The 16,976-nt window shown below is 36.8% G+C and overlaps 1 protein-coding gene and 1 long non-coding RNA gene across 4 annotated transcripts in view; one reads left to right on the top strand and one right to left on the bottom strand.

Annotated features, from left to right (window-relative positions):
• Positions 1–16,976, top strand: part of LOC136253361 (mucolipin-3-like) — an 88,195-nt gene that overhangs the window by 48,210 nt on the left and 23,009 nt on the right. The window contains exons 10-12 of the mRNA XM_066046015.1: positions 4,639–4,821; positions 10,074–10,172; positions 10,224–10,322. Coding sequence (XP_065902087.1) covers positions 4,639–4,821; positions 10,074–10,172; positions 10,224–10,322 — 381 coding nt within the window. The remainder of the gene's footprint in view (positions 1–4,638; positions 4,822–10,073; positions 10,173–10,223; positions 10,323–16,976) is intronic.
• Positions 13,657–16,358, bottom strand: LOC136253373 (uncharacterized). 3 transcript variants are annotated; one of them, XR_010700103.1, is made up of 6 exons: positions 15,116–16,358; positions 14,792–14,899; positions 14,116–14,399; positions 13,932–14,029; positions 13,809–13,866; positions 13,657–13,752 (listed from the first exon to the last, which is right to left on the bottom strand). It is a non-coding gene; the product is annotated as an uncharacterized lncRNA (long non-coding RNA). The 3 variants fall into 3 exon arrangements; XR_010700104.1 differs by having other exon boundaries at positions 13,681–13,866; positions 14,116–14,175; positions 14,305–14,399; XR_010700102.1 differs by having other exon boundaries at positions 13,681–13,866.

The raw sequence follows: 16,976 nt of genomic DNA, 5'->3' as shown, positions 1-16,976 counted from the left end.
CTTCTTCTAGCTGAACTCTCTACAAGGTGACTTGTTTCTAGCTGATCTCTCTACAGGGTGACTTGTTTCTAGCTGAACTCTCTACAGGTGATTTGTTTGCAGCTGAACTCTCTACATGGTGGTTTCTTTGTAACTGAACTCCCTGCAAGGTGACTTCTTCTAGCTGATCTCTCTACAGGGAGATTTGTTTGTAGCTTAACTCTCTACAGGTGATTTGTTTGCAGCTGAACTCTCTACATTATGGTTTCTTTGTAGCTGAACTCTCTACAAGGTAATTTCTTCTAGCTGATCTCTCTACAGGACGATTTGTTTGTAGCTGAACTCTCTACATGATGGTTTCTTTGTAGCTGAACTCTCTACAAGGTGATTTCTTCTATAGCTGATCTTTCTACAGGGTGATTTGTTTGTAGCTGAACTCTCTACATGATGGTTTCTTTGTAGCTGAACTCTCTACAAGGTGATTTCTTCTATAGCTGATCTTTCTACAGGGTGATTTGTTTGTAGCTGAACTCTCTACATCATGGTTTCTTTGTAGCTGAACTCTCTACAAGGCAACTTCTTCTAGCTGATCTCTCTACAGGACAATTTGTTTGTAGCTGAACTCTCATATGATTGTTTCTTTGAAGCTGAACTCTCTACAAGGTGATTTCTTCTAGCTGATCTTTCTACAGGGTGATTTGTTTGTAGCAGAACTCTCTACAAGGAAACTTCTTCTAGCTGATCTCTCTACAGGGAGATTTGTTTGTAGCTGAACTCTCTACACGTGATTTGTTTGCGGCTGAATTCTCTACATGATGGTTTCTTTGTAGCTGAACTCTCTACAAGGTAACTTCTTCTAGCTGATCTCTTTACAGGGTGAATTATTTGTAGCTGAATGATCTACAAGGTAACTTCTTCTAACTGATCTCTCTACAGGGTGATTTGTTTGTAGCTGAACTCTCTACAAGGAAATTTCTTTTAACTGAGCTCTGTACAGGGTGAATTGTTTGTAGCTGAACTATCTACAAGGTAACTTCTTCTAGCTGATCTCTCTACAGGATGATTTGTTTGTAGCTGAACTATCTTCAAGGTAACTTCTTCTAGCTGATCTCTCTACAGGGTGATTTGTTTGTAGCTGATTTCTGTATAGGTGATTTGTTTGCAGCTGAGCTCTTTACAGAATGGTTTCTTTGTAGCTGAACTCTCTACAAGGTAACTTCTTCTAGCTGATGTATCTACAGGGTCACTAGTTTGTAGCTGAATTCTCTACATGGTGGTTTCTTTGTAACTGAACTATCTACAAGGTGACATCTTCTAGCTGATCTTTCAACAGGGTGATTTTTTTGTAACTGAACTCTCTACAAGAAAACTTCTTCTAACTGATGTCTGAACAGGGTGAATTGTTTGTAGCTGAACTTTCTATAGGGTGATTTGTTTGTAGCTGATCGCTATACAGGTTACTTATTTCTAACTGATCTCTTGAATTCTGTTCAGGGTGACTGCTCTATTGGGATGACTGCTCTATTGGAGTATCTCGATCTCGCACTTGCTACACCAAGTTGGATTTCGTGTTATAACTCCGTGGCTTTAAGTCTGATTCTTCTACACCATTGAAGAGCCTTTCTAAGATGATTACTCCATCTGTACAGTGAATTTCAATGCTGTGCCTAGAGTCACAGCAATCATGTGAATAAAAAAAAACTTAGACAAAAAACCTAAGAAAACGAAAAAAAAAAGTTTGGATAAAGCGAGGATCGAACCCAGGACGTCCCATACTCTAGCCCAGCGCTCTACCAGTGTATCACTGCGGTTCCAGCTACCCTACTCCCTTAGTTTGTACCTTATATATGTCATTCATGAAGAAGCCTATATAAATAACACCAATAAAGAAGAAACTAAACCTGAACCCTTACCCTAACCCTAACTCTAAAGTACAAGGCGCATCCCCTAAAGTCGAATGCTCGGGGCATACTACCAGGCGCATCCCCTAAAGTTGAATGCTCGGGGAATACTACTAGGAGCGTGCCCTAAAGTCGAATGCTCGGGGAATACTAGACTCTGCCAACCCTAGCTCGCCTCAAACTCAACAAAAACTTACCTTCATACAACTACTGTGTGAATTCTGGTTGACTGCGCCGTGACTTTAGCACCAGTCACGGTGCCGTGACTCTAGGCACAGCGGAATTTCAAAGCATTACCCCAAGCGGTTTATCTGGTAGGCGTGGCAAGTATTCGTTTTTTATTAGCTAATCTCGGTTGCGTAATTGTTACACACTGTTGGTTTTGTTGTTGTATCTTCCTGGTTTTTAGCTCGATTTCTTTCAAACCACAAAAGGTTTGAGGTTCAATAGTTAACCTATTCACCCACCGATTTTCAACTTCTTCCCATACGCGGTTTACCCTGTAGGCGTGACAACATATTGGTGTTATTTTTCGTGCATAATCGCTCATAACTCTTTGCCTGTTTATGGTATTCCAGCCAAAGTTGGTACCAAGATGCGCCTTTATACCCCTCTTCTGTGTGCCAAATTTCAAGGCAATCGGATAACGCGTTCGCGTTTTATAGCAGTTTTTGTAAGTGTGCAAAAAGAGGAAGAAAAATAAGAAGAAAAAAAAAACGAAGAAACTAAGCCAATTTTTGAAGTCGCATATCTCAGGAATGCCTGAAGCGATTTCACTCAAATTTGGAATGTGGAGTACTGAAGTTGGAGGGAATGTACACAGCAAAATTCGTCTTGTTTCATCAAGACAGCACAGAGCTACGGAGGTGCGAAAATTGCGTTTTCTTTCTTCCTGTCAATATACTCACGGAGTGCGCGCCGGCTTCTTGGGCCGCACGACACACTACTGTGTGTCTTGATCAGATGCACATCCAATTTTTGTAGGCCTGGTCACAAATGCTGCATGCATTTAATAAAACTAGCTAACACGTATAAGGAAATTTTAAGTTTGATTAGGGATCATTGAATAAAAGTAGAGAAAGTGGTCACCTACACCTGCAGATCCATTTTTTTCTTTTAATGCAGGTTCACTAGTCATAATAATGTTATAAAATATGTAAATAAACAAATATATAGAAATTAGGAATTTTAAGTTTGATTAGGATCATAGAAAAAAGTAGGAAACAAGGGAGGTCACCTATACCAGCAGATATACCTAGCTAGTGGATATTCAATCCCTACTTCAGTCCACTAGTATGCCTGATTTAATTAATATGCCTGATTTGCCTGATTTGCCTGATTAATGATTTGCCTGATTTGCCTGATTCGCCTGATTAATGATTTGCCTTTTTAATATGCCTGATTTGCCTGATTGCACCCCAACTATCAATTAATGACCCGGCCATTATGCTTCACTTTCAGCTGTTTCAGCCTGTTATGCAATGCTACAAATGAAGAACAGTAGGAGAACTGCACCTCTGCAATCATTCCAATTACCACGGAAATACGGATGGTTCGTGCACCCAACTGTCAATTCAGTATTGACTCAAAAGTGAAGTGGCTATTACGCTTTTCTTTCAGCAATGTTCAGCCCGTTACACAGCATTACAAATAAAGAATAGTAGGAGAAGCATCTTTGCAATTTAGTCACCACAGAAATATGGACGATTCCTGTTTACTATAGGGAAGCCATCCAAATTGACACCTTGGGCTGTCAGCAAAAAAATGCACTGAAATGGTATACAAAGGAAGACAAAAATAAGTCAATGATGCATGCATTGAACGTACTGCGGTATGCCAAAGAGCATGCCAGGCTGAAGTGACGTCGAACAGTAAAAAATAACAGTGAAAAATCAAGTAACCTTATCCATTATCAAGTTACGCAAGCCAGAAGACATCAGGCAGGGCAGGGCAGGCAAACAAGCAGGCAGGCAAAAAGTGGGCAAGCAGGGCAGATAGGAAATAGTTATAGCACACTTGTGTGTATGTATACATAATCTCATTAACTCATTCCTAGAAATCATCAGATTTCTTTGATGATGTATACTATGCTATCTCACAATTCTATAATATACTTGCACTTCATGAGATTGATTGTGAAATTCAGTTTTCTATTAATAAACATTAGGCCATATCTATTTGTAAAGCTGCTGTTTGGACTTGACTAAACCATATTCAACCCATTATAAGACCAAAAAACTGCAAGCAACAACTTTTAAAATAGTTATACCTAATTGTATAAAGAGGAAGTTCTTTAGCTAGCGTGAGAAAAGAAGGATGACAAAATATTTACCTGGCTCAATGCCATGTAGTGCAGTGCTTAACAGGTTAGCCAGTATAGTATTGTAAGTGTGTTCACAACTATAGTTGATTGATGGCTGTACTTCACTGCACTTAAAACATCATCATCAACTTGTGTTTGTGCTTGATTGCTCACCTCAGTACTCACAGAATATAATCCCAAACCTTTTGATGTCATTCGAATCCTCGGTAATGCCTCATCGTAGTCAGTTATGATCATTATCCACTATTGAAATCATTATACACACACTCACAAAGCATGACTGCAGTAAGCATGCTAAGTGTGAGAGATTTGGTTATATTCTGCTAGTTTATCAGAGTCATGATCACTAAAATTAAATTTTATGTATATAGCCATGCTTAACCTATGCACAGTTAGTATGTAAAGTTATGATGTATCCATATGTATGCAACTTAGAGTGAAGGCAAGGAATGTTCACATGGGTTCTTGCATGACTGGGCAGAGGGAAAACATAGAGAACATCCAACTAAGAAATATTTTTCTCGCGATCGTGCTTCATATGCTCATGGTAATTATGAAACTGATGCAGCTGAGAGTGTTAAAGCTGAGATGAACATTGTGAATACTACAAGTATCCATGTAAGTTACATAATTATTTAGCATATGATCATGAATTTAGATTAAGAAATGAAAGATGGAATGAACTTTGTTTGCTTATATTGGTTGTGTATGTTTTATCTTTTAAAGTTTTTTTTTGTTTATGTTTGATAGCATATACAGACTTACACAATGATTGACAAAAATATGTTGTATCTCTCAATTTTCTATATACGTAGCACATTCTATGCTAGACATTCCATACAATATTAATACTTGAAGTACTTTGCGTGGGCGATATCAAAGCAAAAGGTGTACTTTATTTTCCGTAACACATTCAAGTGTGCAATATTTTCCATTTGTGTCACAATAAAGTACAGTTATGCATTGATTTGGAAAATATGCATTGATTTGGAAAATATTTACGAAAAACAAGATCACGTGCATAACATTTCTAATTGCCAAAAGTAGCCAAAAAGATACTATTTATTTGTTTTATTATCACACCTGTACTACATAGACACTTATCAATTGTCTGATGACTGAAAACCAATGCGGTTTGAATTCACAAAATTAATGAACGCTGACAAGACAATGCTTTAACCAGTTAAAGCACCACTATGCTTGTACAATATGAAAATAAAAGCACTAGAGCATGGTCTCAAGCCTAATATAGCACTTGGCTTCGCCTCGTGCTTTATTAGTCTCTTGCCCATGCCGTCATGCTTTTATTTCCATATTGTACACATGGTGGTGCTTTAACTAGTATTTAGCTAATGCCTCTTACTTTACATTAAATTTCATTTTAAATAAATAATGAAGCAACACTAGGCTCAAAATAGATGCTCAAAATTTTGCCCAAAATGCTTTAAGGAATTTCTCAAAATTTTCACTTATTATGCTCTTTCAGTGTTTCCATTATGCTTGCATTATGAGCAACATTTCTTACAATATTCTTGGAACATTTCAATCAGTGAATGGTCTATTAGAGTATTTCACTACAAAGTGACTGATCTATTAGAGAGTATTGATCTATGGAGCTAATGTACAATACATAAAGTGCTCTATTACAGTTTGCATTTTCCACTGGCTGCTCTATTAGGGAATATCGATCTATTTTCAAGGAATTAAGCTCCACAGTTTGAAATATCCACCTAATATGTTAGCATTATGCTGGCATAACACTCTAGCCTATTATGCTTTTTATTATGCTGGCTTATTTGACACAGGCCTAAACAACACACAGTACAATATTTAGTTTATGATACCATCTAAGTTCAAAGGGAAAAGTGTGCTTTATGTTCCATGCTGTGCTGAAGTGTGCTATACTTTCCATCAACATCTGTTTATTTTCCTTTGTATGGCAATAAAGCACACTTTGTGTGAACATGACACAACCATAAACACTACACATGGAGACACTGGAATGACTACAAGTACCCCCACCAAAAAATCTCCAACAACACACTTCTATGATAGCAAATTAATGGCTACGCGCACAAATGTTTGTAATTCCACTACAATAATTATACCATTTAGTCATAAATTGGTCACTAACCTGTCCATCATTGTAACTCCAGCAACTTCTTGGTTAGATTCAGTGGCTGCTCCGTATTGATGCCTTCAACTTTGTCACATTGATGGCCACACTCGCAAGCAACGATTAGAGAACTGTACAAACTGTCTGTTACTCACATACATCATAGCTAGCCTTCCTCAGTCATTCTCCTCATCCTCCTGTCCCACTACTAAGTGAATTCTGGATCTGATGGATCACAAATTGTGTGACAACTCAATGTTAATAGCTACAAATTAACCTTCTGCTAATCATGAGTAGGCACTAGTTTTCTCACTGCCATCAACGTTAATGGCTACAAATTAACCTTCTGCTAATCATGAGTAGACATCAGTTTTCTCACTGCCATCGTGGCATTCTGAGTTATGATAAACTGTATTAATGGCTACCTTTATTCTTGATTGCAACTCCGGATTCATACATTAAACTGGTTACAGCACCGTGTACGCTCATGCACTATGGAAAATATAGCACTCGGGTGTAGTCTCGAGCCAAATATAGTACTTGGCTTCACCTCATGCTATATTTGTCTCACGACCACACTATAATTTATTTTCCGTATTACACTTGCTGCAGTGCTTTAACTAGTATATCAGAAATACTCTCTACAGTCCAGTGAACAATATATACTTCTCACCTTTAAAATTAAACTTTTTTGCTCATGTATCATACACTACGATGATAGTGTATAGTAGGGACCACAAAGGAGTAGGCATGGCCCACAAAATAATATCACCCAAAAAACAGCCTCGATTTCCCCAAACGACGATCAGGCAGTATTGGTTAGATGAAACTAAGCCCAAACAAGCTTTCAGATCAACCCGAAATGCTTTCAACAAGTTGCTACGGAATTTTAAAAATAATTTATTTAATGGAATTTTCTACTGACTGAGTAAGTAACTGACTGACTGACTGATGCCTTCAGACAAGCGTAACTTGATAACGGCTAAGGCTATGGGCTTGATTTTTCACTGTTTGATGTCGCTTTGGCCCGGCAGGTGCCTTTTGGTATACCACAGTACGTACAATGCATCCTTCATGGACTTACCAGTGCCCTCCTTTGTGTCCCATTCATCTTTGCTGACAGCGAAAAGTGTTGATTTGGCGATAGCATGTGATGGCTTCCCTTCGTAATGGAAATCGTCCGTATTTGTCACAGTAGCTCTATTTTGATATCTGAGGTGCTTTTCAAACAGTTCTTGATTCATACTGCTGTATAGCGGGTTGAACATAGCTGACAACGAAGTGTAATGGATACTTCACTTTTCAGACGATAATTGATATAACCGGGGCGCGCGGCACCATTTCTTTCTTTTGGTATGCGTGGATTGCAGAAGTGCTTTTCGAACAGTTCTTGATTCGAAATGCTGCATAACGGGTTGAGCATAGCTGACAACGAAGAGTAATGGATACTTCACTTTTCAGATGATGATTGGGGCATGCAGTGCCATATCACATACGGTATGCGTGGGTTCACCAGTCATAATTATTGTTTGCAAAAAAAAGTTAACAAACCAGTACATGGAAAAATTTGGAATTTTCAACTAGAGTAGGTACCATAACACATCGATAAAAAGTACTGAAACAAGCTGGAGTAGTGCATGATATTAATTCACAGTAAAACAATCAGAAGTATTATATCCCTACTGTGCTCAAGATACCATAATGGAAATGCATGGTAGGGATATAACACTTTTTATTGTTTTACTGTGATTTAATATTGTGCAGTACTCCAGTTTGTTTCAGCACTTTTTATTGATGTGTTATGGTCTCTATTCTAGTGGAAAATTCCAAAATTTTCTGTGTACTTGTATACTACAATTTGCTAAGTTTTGATTATAAAATAATTTTTACATGCAAAAATATATTTTTTTAAATATTGTGCAAAAATTATTGCAAAAGAACTAGATACTCTAATAGAACAGTCATTTATGTAAATCATACAAAAATATTTTAAGGCGAAAATTTTTATCATGAAAATTTTTGCATGCAAATAAAGCAAATTATGGTAATACATTATACTAAAAGCAAAGATAAAACTAGATGGAAACAAAAGAATAATATCAATACAGTAGGGGCCTGTAGATTACCTGTACATCTTGGGAATAATAGGTGGTAAAAGAATTGGGTGGAATAATACTAATAGAAAGAATAATTGGAAGCCTTAACTGGCATATATTCCACCAACTTATACTGAAAATCTACAACGTAAATGTAATTAGGCCGTATTGTTAACGAACAAATGTGAAAAAATAGGAATTTTAGAGATCAATACGATAAACAGTGCTTAAACTGGGGGATCGTCACCTGAAGGATGAAGTACAACAAATCTGATCCTTACTTTAGCTATGCTGGACTGATTGTTGGTTTATTAATAATCACGTGGGCTGTAATATAATAGATCTTAGAGTTTGAGACATTGGGTTCTACATAATTTAGTAACAATTGGGTCTGTAGTAGCACCCGAGTGAAGCTAGGGTTTCACAACATTGGGTTTTCAGGTCTCTAAAATAACCAAATAGTAGAGCTATGGTGCGTACATGTTTAGAGCAGTTTAGCATGAGCACATCTAATTGTGTCATTAGTAGAGACTGTGTATATATATGATAGCTATCATGTGTCCGGGAGCTCCTGAGATCAGAAGGAATTGACAAGGAAATGGAGTGTATATAAAAGTTTATTCAAACCACTTTGAGAGCACATGTACAAAAGATAATCTGTGTCATTCTTCACATAAAAAACTCAGTTTTAACGTGAAATTTACACTGCACCTTGGACTGTTTAAAATATCTTGGTGCATTGTACAATGTACAATTATAGTAGGACCTAAGTTTCTGACTATACAGTATTTTACTACACTAGAAATTGGGTCAAGACAAACAGTAATTATGTACTTTTGTTGAGATTTTACTGATATTTGTATACTTCATAAATATAATTGCTATAATATATTATATATACATATGCATATAATATTATACTCAAATAACAACTGCTAGTAGAATTCATAAGCAAGTATGTAACACTGTTATATAAGCATCAGTGTTGGGGCAGTTACTTTTTAAAGTAACTCATTACAGTACTTATTAATTGCAGCAAAAATCATTTAGTTACAGTTACATATTACCTATAAAATAAAGTAACTATAATAACATTACATATTATATTACTTTGTGTGCACAGCCCTAAGCTGTCACATGTGCAACTACCACCGTATCATGTGACATGATCGCATTGTTGGACAATGTGTAAATCTTGCATTCAAGAGAAAGAAACTGGTCAGTAAAACTTCATTCATTAATTCGAGGTGGGCTTTGTTACTTTGTTGTGGCTGGGAATTACTCAGTGGATTAATAACGAGATTAGTAACTTCATTACTTGTAGTAATAAAATTACTTAATATTATATTTTGAGTCGTTACAGTAGCTTCATTACTTACTAAATAGGTAACAGGTACATTTGTAAGTAAAGTAATTTGAGTTATAATACTAGTTTTCATAGCCTATTTCGGTATATTACTTAGTTACTACAAAAGGTAATAATATTATGTAGCGCATAAGTAACGCATTAAGTAACGTGTTACCCCAAACACTGATAAGCATTGATTGCACTAATTAACTAATCACTGTTAAATTTGGTGAAACCTTTTGTATTGAGCCCTGCAGTGCCAAACTGGTAAGAAAAAAGTTAAGATAACATGTGTGTATACACTGTATAGGATGGAAGGACTCCTCTACATTTTGCTGCACAAAATGGACATGCTCAAGTGGTAGGAATGTTAATCAGGTCAAAAGTAAATGTCAATGTTACTGCTAAAGTAAGAAATTTTCCAAGTGCAAAATTGTACTTCTATTGTGTACATTGTTAGGATGGAAGGAAGCCTCTACATTTTGCTGCAGAATATGGTCACACTCAAGTAGTGGAGATTTTGATCAAGTCAGAAGCAGATGTCAATGCTGCTGATAAAGTGAGATCATACTCAGATGTGAAATACATATTTTGTATGGTTTACTTCACGTGTTCATTGTAAAGACTATAGTCTGTTCACGTTCACCTGAGCCCTCGTTTCTTGTTAATAACTCTTGTTACATGGGCCAGCTGCCCAAACATTTAGTAGTGCTGTGACGCCCTTTAAACTCTGGAACTGTTAATCAAAAAAGTACTTTGATACAGGCAAGAACAAGTGAGTTACGGGGCTTTAAAAATATCCCATACATTTAGTATGGATGAGTCAGACGCGCAAACATGTTTACAACATGAAGACATGCTTGTTGCAGTACAAAACCATTGGGAGTGAACACATTTTCACCTTTTTGATATTACTATATTTGGTAGGGGTTCAGGTGAATGCGTACTGACTATATTTGTAGTACTGATGATACCAGTGCTTGGACCTCATCCTCAGCTTTTGCCTACCAATCCTAACAGCTTGGGGTGACCTAGCTGTTCCTAAATGCTAGTGCCAAATAGCCAAATAAATTGGGGAATTGTTATGGATATATACGTATATTGTAATGGGATGATATATACTGTACTGTCACATCCACAAAAGGGATGGAAAATTACTGTAGCTCACTAGGACCTACAAAGAGGCAAAAAAATGTTGACATATTATAGCTGCAGATCCACTGCAGCTATACACAATGATTTTAGTGCATAATTTCTTGACATTGGACAGACAAATATAGTAATCAATAAACTGTGGCAGACGCAAAGAACAGTGTCATGTGTCTTTAATAAGTGCATGCACAATAATGATGCACATCTGCAGACTCCAAATCTCTTAATATATCACTCCTTATTTTGTATCACTGTTTAAGTAACTCTAGTACTGCCAAATTTGTAGAGGCTCCAACCTATCACTTCTAAACTGCAATATCTTATAAACTATACAATATAATCCTATAATTATATCAAATTGCGTGCTACTGGACAAGGAATTTGATTATGTACTTGTTGTCTACACAACAGTAATCACAAAGCCATAGTGTAAGGGATACTGAAACAATCAACAGAAGTTACAGAGTGCTTATATAATAGATTCCGCCATACAGCGATTATATGTTAATCTTCTTTTACTGAAGCAGTTTTCAGGTACCAAGTCATCAATAAAGTTTGGCCAACTATGGCTCTATAGTGGGAATGGTTACTACCAATTTTATGAGCATGTGGTGAATTGACCAGTGTCTTATATATTCAAAAAGCTGTGTGATATCTTAGTTATGTATCAAGACTCACAGTAGTGAGGCACGTGGCCAAGAAACTATGAAGTGCACTCCCACAATTAAAAGACATGCAGCCACTACTGTTAGTTATTTAAGTGTAGGGACGGTTTTATAATATTAGCTCTGGATTATGCAACATCTCTCAATAGATTTGTGTTGATTTGCATAATAAAAAATATTTAGTTGTCATTGTTGTTGTTTTCTTGCGACCTGCCCATATGCAGGATTTTCAAAAAGGGGGTTCTAAATTGAAGTACAGTAGGCGATCCCAGATGCAGGGGGTCTAGGGGCTGATGCTAAGAAAGGTTTAATATTCAATGTCCTGAGAATAGCCTCAAATTGCTTAAATGCAGAAATGCATGCATTAATTAAATAAACTTCTCACACATTGACACAAATTCCTGGGCCCATCACACACTGATGCAAAAAAGAGATTAAAATATGGTGCAGTGCATGTACACTCCATCATTTTTAAGACTGCTTAGGGTCATTATTTGAGCTATAAGCTAAGCCTTACATTTCATCATTGTCCAAACATGGATGATAGCCATAATACTAAAGGTTAATACGAAAACAACTGACAGACTCACACTCTTGGCATTTTAGAATTCATATAATTTAATTCAGCAAGCCAGGCTTACTTGTGTTATAGTTAACAGTCTAGCAGTGGCAGTGTCCATCCAGTCTGGTGTTCATCATTGCCCTTATTAGAAATATTTAACAAACTACGATTGGAATTAATCGAAATATAGTAGCTCTAGTGCAGTATGGCTATGGATGGCTTTTTAAGATTCATAATAGAAGCCTTAGTGATAGAGAGAAAACCACTGTCTGTATTCATGCATATCATTAAAGTGATTTCTATTTACACAGATACATAACCTCGAAGCACTATAATTAGCAGCAGCCCTGAAGCCACATGTGGTTCAGCTGGTAGAATCCATGGAAGGCGTGTAACAGTGTTGGGCAAGTTACTTTGTAAAAGTAACTAGTTACATTGTAAAAGTAATTCGTTACATATTACTTGCAACCGAACTGTTTAGTTACAGTTACATATTACCCAAAAAATAAAGTAATTATAATGATATTACATATTATATTACTTTGTGTCCACAGCTTTAAGCTGTTATGTGTGAAACTACCACCTTATCACGTGCCATGATGGCGTTGCTGGGCAATGTACAAATCTTGGGTATAAGTAAGAAGCTAGTGAATAAGCTTCATTCAGTAGGCTTCATTACTTCGTTGTGGCTAGGCGATGCTCATTGGATTACTAATGAGATTAGTAACTTCGTTACTTGTAATAATAATATTACGTAATATTAGATTCGTTAAACTAACTACATTACTTAGGTAACGTGTTACATTTGCTAGTAAAGTAACTTGAGTTATATTACCTGTTTTTATAGCATATTTCGTTATATTACTTAGTTACCACAAAAGTAATAATATTATGTAACGCGTTACATAAGTAGCGCGTTACTCCCAATACTGGTGTGTAATGAATGCTAGAACACAGATTATACTTGAAAAGATCATTTACAGTAAAAATAAAATTTCCATTTCAAAATAAAGGGGTTTTACCGAACCCCCTCGGATACGGGTCAGCCCTTCTAAACTAAAAAGAAGCATAATTAGACATGTTTCGCTTTATTTCTCTACCTTGTGCACACCTATCGTCACATTATACCAGTCAACATAGCCATGTTTGTACAGTCCATCTAGCACTGACAGCACCTAATTCAGGTCTGCTGCTACTTGAATTTTCTACAATCAAACTTCTAACCCAGACAATAACTTTCAAAGACACGATCTAGACACAAACCCTAGTATCTTATAAATAAGTTGTGAAAAGCATTCAAGAATGTAAGTTTCCTAGGGAAGGCGTTTCAATCATAAAATTTGTTGACTCTATTTATAGCCATGCATCACTTAGTGTATTACAATCGTTATAATCATTGTGACTTGAAACTACAAAGAATGTGGTGTAAATGAAATTTCTGGTAGTCTCCAAACAAGCTGAACAGCCTTGTCACCCCATGGACAAGCAGTCACTCGCATCGTGGCTTTCATCATGCACGTTAAATAATACACATATAACATAATAAACATCACATTAATTGATTGTTTCTGATATTAACATCTGATGATACAGCAGGATAGTGATGCAACCTAGAAATTCAGGAAACATTCGAGATAATGCAATATTCCTTAGTGTGTAGGTTGACCTTGAAATTCACGACACCCTTGATGTCACTGCACTCTATGTACACTGATGATTGAGAACTACAAAAAGAACACACGTGCAAAACAAATGCAATAATACAATTCCTCTGTATACGTCAACTGACCTGAAAGCCATGACACTCTTTCATCTGATTTCCTGTATGGTTTTCCAAGTTACACATGACCACATCCAACCGCAGGTAAACTGCTGTGACCAGATAGACTGCAAAAAGCGGGAATCAAATATATACATGTGCCTGAATCCTGGGTACTGGAAAATATCACTATAAGCACGATATGTAAACTGACCGGGGCATTAATTTGGTCCCATCATAACAGTATGCCTGATCCTGGAAATCCAGAAAAAATCTGAGATAATATATTCCTTAGTACGTGGAAACTCATGACACCCTTGATGTCACTATACAGTCCACATACAGTTTGACAATTGGGAACTCCTAAATAAAGATAATACAATTTTTCTGTATGTAAACTGACCTGAAATTCACGACACTCTCTCTTTGAGTTCCTGTATGATTCCAAGTTACACATGACCACATCCAACTGTGGGTAAACCACTATGACCAGATAACCTGCAAACATCAACAAGTGGGAATTAAATACATGTGCCTAAAACCTGGGTACGGGAAAATATCACTATAAACATGACATATGCATGTAAACTGATTGGGGGTATTGGGTACCCAGATGGTCTGAAAAAATCAACAAGCGGGCATTAAATACAATATGCTTAAAATCCGGGTACTGCAAAATATCACTAATGCATGACATGTAAACTGACTGGGGTATTAGTTTGGTCCCGCCATAACAGTACGACTGATTCCTGGAAATTCATAGATAATTAACTACTATATTCCTTAGTACATAGACTGACCAGGAAATTCATGACACCCTTGATGTCACTACAGTCCATGTACAGTTAACAATGAAAAGAACACACAAGATACTCTGTATATAAACTGACCTGAAATTCTCGACACTTTTTGATCTGGTCCCAAGTTATGCATGTACCATGACCGCATTCAACTGCCAGTGGGTGAACTGCATACTATGACCAGATTACCTGTAAAAACTGACAGGTGGTACAATACACCTAAAATCTATGTCACTTTTTACACAAATGACACATTTGGGTATTTACAAGTTGGCTGGTTCTAACAGGTGACCTTATTACACAGTAACCTGATTAGATAGGTTTCAAGCTGTACATAAATTCAGTTATTTAGACCAGTATGCAGTGTGAATGAGTACTTTTCTGTGCAAATATTACATATGTACATTTGCTTACTTCTTCCACGTGCAGTTCCAGGACTTCTGATGATATAAGTGGCAAGTGACAAGAGAGTTATTTGGTCTGTACACCTTGTCGACAATTCTGCCATGAGACAATACTGAGCTGGATAACATTGGAATTTGCTGCTGCTTAGTACCATCAGAAGTTCTCAGCTTATGAACTTGCACTGCAAACGTCTAAAAACCAATCGCTTCAATGTGATTAATCAGTGTGTAGCAATGTGGCACTTTACATACTAACTTCATCTTTCCTCACTCCTCATTGCATAAACATCCATGACTGTTCTCAAGACTCTTATCCATTTGACTTCTTCAAGCGGTGTACGGCATTTTAGTTTCATAATAAAGTATGCTTCACCACTCCATTGAAATTCAGTTGCAATATGACAAAGTTTATTATTCGACCTCTCTCTCAAGACATGGAATGCCATTTTAGCATTCAATAATTAAACCGCATATCATGTGTGTCCACTTAAAGCGTTACAAGGACTTTCCAAAAGATTTACCCTAAGTAGATCATGTGATAATTGTCAGTCTGGTCATACTTGTTCTTAGTCATGGTTCTGCAATGCAGTATGTGTACTTTAATATAGTATAAGCCTTCAAGAATTGTTTGTGCGCTGCTAAAGTATTTTGTGTGATGCTGGGTTTGACAGTGGTCAGGAAAGAACTGTGATGGTAGGGAAAATTCCCATTCCTAGTAACGCCTATGACTTTATCTACACCTACTGTATGTTGCTGATATACATCAGGGGCACCAGAGTAAAGGTGAGAGTGGTAGTATGCTCCCTCAGGAAAGTGTAAGTACTGCAACTTTTAGTTTTAATTGCTTCATCAAGTCTGAAAGTTTGTTTAGGCCACTATTTGGTGATTTTCTGTTTTTCATCAGAAAATTCCGAATGTACTTTGCGGGTGGACGGGTTATTACCCTTATCCATTATCTCTAATAAGCTAACTAACCTTCATATTTTCATACCTTTATACTATCCAGGGCCTGATACTCTATGCATAACAGGCAATTTGCTAACTTAGCTAACTCAACAAAACTAATTTGGCAGCTATCCTCTTTAGATGTAGCTACATACAGTGTATAGTCGTCCTTCGTCACGTTATCAGTTCCACTCGAGGATCAACTTCTTACTTGTAAACTTCATTGCACCAGTCTTTCACATTCTCTTGGCTGTAATGCACAAGCTAGTTACTGTATCAGTGCAGCAATCTTGAAAGCTGAACTGCATATCCTCAATATTTGCTTAATCAGATGAAATAATGATTAAATTTTTAATAATGGGGAAATACGTTTGGCAGTAAAAATGCATGCGGGCGCTGATGGAAAACAGAATAGTGGTCTTAATTCCAGGCAAAAGTGGTGATCAATACTCTGGTCTCATACACTGGAATATACTGTACTCTGACGCCCCTGTGGTATACATTGTCCGTAGAATACTGTTCCAACTCCCCAAGGCTCAATCTCAACATCAAATGTTCTGCACAATGATAGTTGCTAGAGCAGAGTTCAGGGTGAAAGTAACCAGCATAAATTATTAATTATATTTTAGTAAAGAATTTGAATATTGAGATGTTTTATTACAATGCATTTTGACTGTTCCTATATTATACTTCATTTTGCCACCCAGTTTTGTTGCTCAATTACATGTATCTGATGTTTTGTTGGTTTACCTCCATATCCCTCAAGCATCTTTATACTTTGATACCTTTGTATTGATTCTATGTGACCTAGAAAATCTGCACACCTTTATATTGTCAATCCAGTTACAACAGTTGATCTAATGTGACACAAATAAGAAGCACCTACATAGGGAAATAACAATGCAGTTATTGAGATGAGGATGGTA

Source organism: Dysidea avara, chromosome 4 (assembly GCF_963678975.1).
Source record: "Dysidea avara chromosome 4, odDysAvar1.4, whole genome shotgun sequence".
NCBI classification, from domain to species: domain Eukaryota; kingdom Metazoa; phylum Porifera; class Demospongiae; order Dictyoceratida; family Dysideidae; genus Dysidea; species Dysidea avara.
Note: the sequence above shows the minus strand (reverse complement) of the source record. Positions and strands in the feature narration are given on the sequence as shown.